At 39.3% G+C, this 10306-nt stretch overlaps 2 protein-coding genes across 3 annotated transcripts in view; both read right to left on the bottom strand.

The window, feature by feature from the left end:
• Nucleotides 1-2995, bottom strand: part of mtmr6 (myotubularin related protein 6) — a 703086-nt gene extending 700091 nt beyond the window's left edge. For both annotated transcript variants that reach the window (XR_014600128.1, XM_084048793.1), the window contains exon 1: nt 2759-2995. Coding sequence is in view for 1 of the 2 variants with exons in the window: in XM_084048793.1 (XP_083904919.1) it covers nt 2759-2782 (24 nt within the window). In the remaining variant the exon portion in view is untranslated. The remainder of the gene's footprint in view (nt 1-2758) is intronic.
• A 4834-nt stretch (nt 2996-7829) lies between these two features.
• On the bottom strand, nt 7830-9248 carry LOC311038617 (zinc-binding protein A33-like; the record flags this gene model as incomplete). The annotated part of the gene is made up of 1 exon (XM_084048189.1): nt 7830-9248. The coding sequence occupies one exon, from the start codon at nt 9246-9248 to the stop codon at nt 7830-7832; it is 1419 nt and encodes a 472-aa protein (XP_083904315.1).
• Between the last annotated feature and the right edge of the window lie 1058 nt (nt 9249-10306).

The following is a 10306-nucleotide window of genomic DNA, read 5'->3' on the forward strand; positions in this document are numbered from 1 at the left end:
CCACGGGTCAGACACCTCAGCCACACCCAGGTAGGATGTATACCCCCGCGTCCCCACAAATCTCAGCCACCCAAGGTGTACCCCCATTTTCCCAGGCAATAATACAGTAACGTTACTGCACGTTACTGTAGAGCAGGGGTTCTCAACCAGTGGTCCGGGGACCACCAGTGGTCCTTGGCGGGGTACCTAGGGGGTCCCCAGCAAAATGAGTTAACATAGTGTCACAATCATTTTTACCACTTAGCTTTGGCTACTACAAAATAGCAGATATACAAGCTCATAGCGTGGCACCGAGTGCCGCGTTATGAGCTTGTAGATCTGCGATTTTTTTTTAATCTTGAAAATGTGTGCATATCTTTGAATATATATATATATTTTTTAAAGCAAACATTTTTAACTTTAATATCTTTGCTTCTGGGGGGACCCTGGCACAAAACATTTTCAGATGGGGGTCCGCGGCCAAATGTATATCAATTTAGGGGTCCTTGGCATGAAAAAGGTTGAAAACCACTGCTGTAGGGTAATTCTGTAGCTGATGAATCGGGCCACACTACTTCTTTAAGCATCAAAGAAGGCCTCCCCTCAGTTTAAACACACACACACACACACACACACGCACACACACACACACACACACACACACACACACACACACACACACACACACACACACACACACACACACACACACACACACACACACACACACAAAGGCTTAGCCGTACAACATGTGAACTTCAGAGACCTATACAGAATTAAGTCTGAAAGAGAAAACAACTTGTCCAGATAAGCCCTAGTATACAGTTCAGTATATACAGTCACGGTTTGTGTGGCGTCCCGTGGTCTGTTAATAATATTACTCGGATGGATCCATCAGATCACATCAACATCAACATGCCGTGACGCCAATAACTCACTCAAATCAATTTATTATGGGACGAGAAAACAGAAACATTTACAAGTAGGCCTGTCACAATTATTACATAATCGCAATGATTTGAGATAATCATAATTACTTTATTAAGTTATTCTGTTGAAAATGAATCATAAAATGTTCAAACATAGCCAATCTACTGCACATGATCACAACGTGTCGCATTGTGACCATGTAGATCTGCAATTATTTTCATTTATATTTTTCCAAATATAGTATGGCCTGTTTTGGTAATAATTATTTTGGTATATTGAAGTTAATTGTCATATCAATCAGCCCTGTGCCATTGTTGTTTACAAAGTCTAACAGGCAAAAGATAAATCATCAAATTGGTGTCACAGTTTGAGTGACAATGTATCGTCAACCTCAATGTCATGATAAAGTGACAGTCCTACTTATGAGGAGGAATGAAGTAAAACAAGCTTTCTGCAGGGAGAAAAAAAGAAAAAACAGATCACATGAATGCAAATCACGTCTTGACACCTCCCATGCTGCTCACACACAGCCACCACACCTGCTGTCACCAGCCTGTACTGTACTGTACTGTACCACACACACACACACACACACACACACACACACACACACACACACACACACACACACACACACACACACACACACACACACACACACACACACACACACACACACACACACACACACACACACACACACACACACACGTTTACACCACTGATAAGCTTTTCTTTCTTTTTTTTAGCTACACTGGTTCTACCTCTAGGCTTTATGCCCTCATGTCTTAAAGGACAACTTTAGTTTTTTACAACCAAGGTTTATATTTTAGCTTGTAATTAAAGTAAATGAAAGATGAGTGTATTTTTTTTTTCATTTACTGCTTTCTATAGTTTTAGCAATTTTTGCGATATTTTTTACAGTGGGCGGGGGCATTCTGTCCGGTGGCTAAATATGCCTTTTTTACACAATAAAAAAGGTCCTGTGGTCTTTGATGGCCAGATGTGAGTTATTGGGGGCTAGAAGAGCTACTGTAAATAATAATAAAGGAAACGCTGGGTTATTGTGTAAAAAAAAGACATATTTAGCCACCGGACAGAATGCCCCCGCCCACTGTAAAAAAAGATCACGAAAATTGCTAAAACTATAGAAAGCAGTACATTTAAAAGAATTTAACACTCATCTTTTATTTACTTTAATTACAATCTAAAATATAAACCTTGGTTGTAAAAAACTAAAGTTGTCCTTTAAATGTTTTGTTTAAGTTTCTTAGATGTTTTAATGGTGTCACTGTGATGATTATTGTTTTATGCAATTGCCTATTGAAGCATTTTCACAAATGTAAAGTGCATTATAAATAAAATCCATTATTAATTATTATTATTATTATTATTATGATAATAGGTGATCAATGTAAACCACTGGTTCTTTAGGAGGTACCAGGGGTCCCCAGCTAAATTAGTTCATATTATATAGGCTAGCATCAAACTCAATTTAATAACCACTTATAAATAGGCCTTATAGGTGTTCGAAAATAGCAGAGCTTGAGCTTGTAGATCTGCTATTTGCAACAACAAAAAAAGATCTTGAAACACATTTGGAACAAATTTGGAAAATGTTTTTGATAATGTTTAATAACATCAAATGTTGTGGGGGGGAGGGGGGGTGGGTCCCTGGCTGGCACAACATATGTTCAGACCTGGGTGGGTCTGTGGTCAAATAAATACACGTATTAATTTGGGGGGTCCAGTCCAGAACATAAACATATTTGAGAAGCACTGTTGTAAACAATATGTGACCAATGACCATACACAGGCCGATGTTTAATTAGCTTTAAACCCTGCTTACCTTTGGCGTTCGGATGTGTTCCATTTCTACCCGACTACAGACAGCTGTCAGTTGATGCAGACTGAAGGTGCTAAACGTTTCTCCTTTAGGTATAACTGTACCATTTGAGGATGATATGAGACCTATTAGTCAACTTTAAACACGGGGATTGATTCTCTTTACTTTGTTGTCGGCGGCATATGATATGTTGTGCTGCTGCTGCTACTGTTTATTGTCAGTTTTCTTTCCCCCGACATATCCGCGTCAAGTCAGCAAGAAAACACCAGCTAACGTTTAGTCCTTGGTTTTTCAGAGTAAAAGTCGTGCTTTTTATTATGAGAAACGGTAGCCCTGAAACACATGACTGTCACACTGTCATATTTTTTGTTGTACCTGGATTTGACTTTTTCTCCATTTACAACCCGTACATCTACATAAACGTTCAAATTTCAAATATAAGGTGCTGACCCCACGGCCATGGATGTAACCAGTTGAAACGTTCTGGTCTAAGTACCCGTATTGTTCAATAAAAATCATTTTAATCCGATCGATGGCCATATCATACCAGAGCTAATAACATATCATACCAGATAGAGCCATCATACCAGAGCTGATCTTTCAATCCAGATTTGGCACAAGGGTATGAACTCGTTCTCATGCTATTCATCAAAATGTGTAATGCCCTACTACCAAAAGGAGTAAAGGAGTGTAAAACCCTACGTCACTTTCAAAACTGCCCTAAAGATACACCTTCAGGAGGCTGCAATTCAAAAATGGCCCCTGTCTAAGTCTTAACCTACCCCCCCCCCCCCCCCCCCCTTTTCTTTCTTTTCTTGTACATATGTTTCACTCTTCTGTCTCTTATATGTCATCATGATTTGTGTGCATGGGGATCTCATCTTAAACAAGCTCAGTGCTTATAGTCTTCCAGTTTAGCAGACCTTGTATTGTGAATTTGTACTTCCATGTACTGTTGTTCTCGTGTCTTACTAAATAGAGTACATCAATCAATCAATCAGCTAGAGAAAGGGATAAATCTGAGACATATTCATAGTATGATATATTTCAAAAGCATTTATTCAGAGCAGAATTATTCAAAATGCACAGTTCACACTCACAGCATATATTGACACAATGACAACACAAAATGACTTTGTAGATACTAGATAGATCTGTCTTAGTCCCGAATATAGTTTTTTATGTTCTTACTTTTAATTTGGAAGAAAGAACGGACCACTTGTTAAAGCGGATGTGCTGTTACGCAACATTTTGGTCAATTTGACACATTTACAGGAAACGGGCTTCTTCCTCTCGCGGAGCTTCCTGCTTGTTCGCTTTGCACTACAAACACCTCGCTAGGAACGCTGGGTAATGTAGTCAATCTAGACGGAGCTGCGGGTCATCGTTGCCAAAGAGATTCATAAAATGTAGTGGGGTAAAACCATAGAGTTAAAAATAAGGGTAAAACGTAAAAGTACAATATTTGGATCCGAGATGTAATGGAGTAGAAGTAAAAGTATTGGAAATTGGAAATACTCAAAAGTAATAGTACGAAATACCTCATAATTGTTCTTGATTACAGTAGCTGTTCGAGAGTTTTTGAATTTTGTGGTATTTGATATTTTATTATAATTTTTCTGAAAATATGAAAAGTGAATATTGTTTATTATTTTGGGTTATAGACTGTATTGTATGTGTATGGTGATATAGTGCCTTCTACTGTTCTCTGCATTGTGGCCTGCTGTAGCAGATATCACTTGACACCAATCACAGCAGCATTGGGGTCACCTGTGTGAACTAAGATCTGTGAGGAGCTCTCTCTATGTCAAGAAGAAAATATACAAAACGATAAAAAGTACTAAACACTCCTGAATATATCTGGGCAGAAGGTGCACACGGTAGCCTATGTCACTAGTTTATTTTGTTGGTCTGTAAAATGATTGTTATTGTTGTTTTGTTTTGTTGTGTGTGTTTATGCAACTAAAAATGGACATTTCATTTGTTATGTGGACATTTCATGGACATTTAAAAATACGACAGCTTGGCTGTCAACAAGGACATTCATAATTCATGTTTATAATTCTTTGTGGTTAAAAAATATTATTTGTTTTATGTCATTTCATTCACAGTTTTTCACGTTGTCTACCTTGGGTGAAAATAAAAAGCCCTTGTGAACACCAGTGGAGCGTGGTTTACTCTGCCTCAGTAAAAGACAGTTTAGGAGCAGTTATAAGTACTTAAGTTCTACCACTGGTCATCGTTGCCACCGTTTTACATGGCTACATGGTTCCACCTATGGGTTTCACGCAGTCATGACTCATGACTAGTATAGAGGGCCACACTAAGATAGGCCTATCACTTTTTATAATCACCATTAAACTGTGATTAACAGCAATCTGCTTCCAAAAATGCTGAATAAAAAAGATGACATCATTATAATAATGGTTTGTAAGTATACATTTCCAAGTGACAATAATGTTGCTTCCTAGGTTACTTTTTCTTAATTCCCAACTGAAATGTATCTTGAATAATACACAACATAGCAATTCTGTTGATATCAGGAGTTTTATTAAAGTTAATCCATGAATTATTAATTAATGGTTGAAGCAAACAGTTTGTAGGCTATCACGAAAGTGACTTAAAACAGCAGGTTAATTTGTCCAAAACGTCATAACGTGGCAACAATCATAGATTCAGAGGAATGTACCTATGTGTCTAAAATGTATCCGGTCTTGAAATAGTCAGAACCATGCTCTAGGCCTATATCAACATTCAACAAACATTATAGGGTAAGTGACATTTCTTGTTTGTTCAAATAAGTGTTAAATAGCTCTATATTCTCATAGTACTCATTGCTAGGGTGTTTGTTCAGTAACAGGAGTCTCCATATCTCTCCAGCTCTTTGGCAAACAAAAAACAAATTTTCAGGTCAGGAGATACATACATAGGCCTACCAATTGTATCCAACCAGGAGAAATAACTCACACAGGATAAACAAGTGAATTCATATGAGTCATGACTCAAAGAAATGAGCAGACAAAACTGTAACTGTAACACTATAAGCTGAACAATGGGTACACTCTCTCCTGATTGGCAGAACATTTGCAACCCACGTGAAAATATATTTTTTGTTCATTAAATAGCTGCAGAGGGAGACCCCTGTTACTGAGCATACACTCTATAGTCTATAGCAATGATTACAGAATATATTGTCCTTTTAACAAAAACCTTTGTTTTTCTTACCCAAAAATATCACTTAATACCTTTTAGATAAGTAGGTAAAAAAATATTACAAACGGAACTTTTGACTGCGTGATTGATTATCTTCAGCTAGCATATTGTACATATTAAAATGTATATAAACCATAAAAGACAAATCAAAGTGTATTAGTAGTTGATATAATATGTATATAAAACATAAGACAAATCAAAGTATGCAGTAGTTGATATAATATGTATATAAAGCATAAGACAAATCAAAGAATATCAGTAGTTGTCCAGCAGTAAATGGTGACTAAACAAAAAGTTCACATTGTGACACACCATGACCCGTTGTAGATCGTCTTTTCTTTTCTTTTCTTTTTTGAAAGGTTGAACACATTGAACTGTTCCCTTTAATTTATTTTTATTTGGTTAGTTGGTCAGTTTTGTCAGATTTGTTTTGTTTGTAGTTTTCTATTTTAAATGTTTAAATCCATCCCCACAAAAGAATGTGCACGTTAAAATGCACACAACACCATACAAACAATCTGAACCAAAATATTCTCATATCCTATTTACATTTTTACAAAAACACCACATTCACATATTTAAATATATTCACAAAACAATGAACACAGTCCTAAAGTCAATATAGAATAAAAATGTTTTTGCTTTGCTTTTTTTTAGTTCAGGTTTCTCAAAGGAAAAGGGTAAATTATGATGGTGAATGCAAGAAAATCCAAACTCCAATCCAGTTTATGACACAATAAATCAGTCAGTCAGTCAGTCAGTCAGTCAGTCAGTCCAGTCAGTGTATGCGGTCACCCTGACTCAGAGATTAGACGCCTCTGCCCTGCACAGTCTAATAGAAAGCACAAAGCTTTAGAAAATAAGTCTGCCTCATCCAGGCAGTTGGCCAGGAGCCACTTTGAGTGGTAGTTGGGATAAACGCAGTCTGTGGAGCAAACGCAGTCCGCACCAATAATATTTACGATTCTGTCCCTATCGGTACATAACTCGGACGGCGCTGAGTCGACTAGCAGCCCAGCGGCTGGTCGACGCGGGCACTCGCGCCTGGAGGCGCGAGGGCGCGTCTCCTCAGCCTTAAGGTCTGCTGAGTCGGCGCGCCTCCGTCATGGCCCATAACTTATAATTATAAATTATAGGGAAAACACATCCTTAAATGGAATTAGGAAATGGTTTTACCTTTAGTCTAGGTAAACTTAATTATTTGCAAAACATGATGACATCCCTTATTCAAAACAGATGGCGAATGCATTCTTCTCTTTATAAGGCCTACACAGGTAATAAAATTGCCTGTGAGACCTTCATGAATTGAACCTCACAGTCAGCAGTCAGTCAGTCAGTCCAGTCAGTGTGAGAATCCAGTCCAGGTGTTTGCTGCTGGTAAACAGTGAGCAGAGTGGATATGAGGATAATTCATAGACGACTGACACTGATGACGAATGAACACTTTGATAAAGTACTGTATCATCTTACTATAATATACAACACTAATGAGCTGCTGCTGCTCTCCTGGGAAAAAAAGAAAGAATATTACTGTTGCACTAATGATAGTGTTGTTCCTCTGATCTGGGTGTTGTATTACTTCCCTGTATTCTTATACTTGACTGGAGTCTCCCAGGGGTCTATATGTCGTCCTCCTTTTGTCCCTCTAGTCTGCACCAAATCTCTTCACCGAAAATAGCCGATCTACAAGCTTACAACGTGCAGACGCGGTGTGGGCTTGAAAAACGGCTATTTTCGCTAAAGGCTACGAGAACAGGGACGCTAGGTGTTATAAGGCACGCACGCACGCACGCACACGCACACACACGCACACACACACACACACACACACACACACACACACACACACACACACACCTCACTATACCTTCACAGAGAGAGATGTCTCTACTTGGCAGACTTTGATATCAATGGTTTCAGCATCGTCAACTTTTCCAATAGAGAAATAAGGGTAGAGTTTCTCAGTGAAAGTGTCTTTATGAGTGTAGATGTGAGTCATGTCTTCAGGGTCGTAGAAGGACACCTCCCCCATGTCATAGTCCAACTGGACTCTGATCCTGTGAGGATTCCTCTTCAATGTCATAGTTTGTCCATGCCCGTTACTGTACATCCAATTCCTGATCAATAAACACCAGTATCCATGTGATGGGGAGATAGGTGCCTCATCCTTCCTGTTGATGGACTCTTTAGCCAACCCTAAAGTCCATTTAGGATGGTCTCCAACTTCCACCTCCCAGCTGTGTTTTCCTGAACGGAAACCCTCTGAACCCAGAACGGTGGCATACTTAGTGAACCTCTCTGAGTTGTCAGGAAGCGGCTTCTTCGTGTCTGTACGTCTCACGCTGGTCAGGTCTTCGGACAGACAGAGAGCGCGGTTCGCTGTGTTTGGGTCCAGAAGGACAGGAGTGAACTTGACCCGCTCCTTCATCTTCCCCCAGACTCTGAAGGTCAGGTTTTCCAGGTGTTTGGCCACGTCTATGAGCACTCCTGAGAGCAGCTGTGGTTCTGATATCCTACACTGGACTCTGGCACTGGTCTGAACGCGTTCGTAACTGCAGAGAAATGACACACTGGGTTTCTGAAGCTCTTGTTCGACAGCACAGATGCTGTCTGAGAGAGAGGAGATCTGCTCGTGAATGATCTTCATCTCTCTGCTGACAATCTTCCCCTTTTGCTCCTCTTCCTCCCTCAGAGCTTTCAGTCTGCCCTTCTCTTCCTCTCTCAGGAACTGGTGGATCTTTTCGAACTCTGTTCTGATCTGCTTCTCTGTGGTCATCACCTGCTTCTTGTTGTGTTGAACAACTTCGCCGTATGTCTGTTCAACCTTTTCGTATTTATTCCTCTTGTCCTGCAGAGACTTGAGGTCAGGCTTCAGTTGGCTCTTCAGGTTATTGACTGCTTGTCGTATGGGAAGCAGCTTGTGACCACTGTGGTGAGGAAAGTCACAGGTATGACACACAGCTCTCTGTTCTTGCTCACAGAACAGTTTAGGCTCCTCGTGATGTTTACCACACAACACCTTGACTTCCTCTCCAGATGACTCAGTATTCTGTCTCTCAACATAACTGTCAGCTAGTTCCTTCAGTCTCAAGTCAATTCGTGGGACTTTTGATTCTTTAGTTTTACAAATGGGACAGTTCTTGCGTTTAGTTTGTTCCCAGAATGTTTTCAAGCAGTTGGAACAGAAGCTGTGATGACAGCTTAGAGATACCGGGTCTCTGAAAGTCTCTGAACACACATAGCAGTTCAGGTAACGCTCGAGGAAAGTTTTCTCTGCCATTTTCCTTTGGTTCGTAAAGTATGTTTAAATGACAAGACTCACCAGTTCACATCCAACTTCAACTCGGTGATCAGTGAGACTCCGAACAGGGCTGTAGAAAACACCAATGTTCCGTTGTCACGTTTTCTTCTCAAGTTTTCATGAAGTGTAATTGTCCCACCATTTGTGTCATGATAGAGAATATCCTTAAACGAGAAGATTAAACCGTTTATATTCCGCTTAATGTCCTGAAAACCTATATATTACAGCTTGCAATGAATGGCATGCCAGAGCTCAGATCAACAGTGATAAGATGCATTTTCCAGTTCTCTTACCTTGTAAATGGGTTAATTATTATATGGGAGGTGGAGATTACGTTTAATTAATTATATTGAGTAGTCAGTCATTAACGTTTGATACAATAACACATCATTGTAGTTATGGTTTATCAAATAAGTTTTACATTGTATTATGATTATCATATATTCATTTTTCTTCTCTTTTTTTTTTACAAAAGAAATAACTACCTTCCATGCAGAAAAAAAAAGTTAAAGATAGACAGAGGAACTGGAATAACATGTAAACAATAAGAGTAGGAGTTGTGATGTCAAAGTCTATAGTTCCTCAGAGCTGTAAAGACATGAGAGTTAAACATTATGTGATTATATGATACCTGTCATGTACTCAGTCAGAGTAAAATAACAAATAATTTACCTTTTCAGAATGTTGTCATATTGATTAGCTTGTACTGCATATTTGTATTTAATTCAATCTGTGTTTATAACAGCTGAGAAATGACAAATTGTGTTTCTGTGTTTCTTCTTCGTGTTTTTAGGGGGGCGGGGGAGTGGCGAATTTCGTACATCCCCCAACGACAATGTGAGGCTGGAGAGAATCAGAATCCACAGCCTCGCTTTAGGCTTGAGGGTATGTAGGGTGGTTGATGGCTGATCTAAGCAGTCACACCTGGCCTGGATTCACACAGATCGGACTCTGTGACCTTGATGCACATACAATCAGTCATCCCAACTGCAGAGAGAGAGAGAGAGAGAGAGAGAGAGAGAGAGAGAGAGAGAGAG

Source organism: Gymnoscopelus microlampas, assembly GCF_963454915.1.
Source record: "Gymnoscopelus microlampas genome assembly, chromosome: 22".
NCBI lineage: Eukaryota > Metazoa > Chordata > Actinopteri > Myctophiformes > Myctophidae > Gymnoscopelus > Gymnoscopelus microlampas.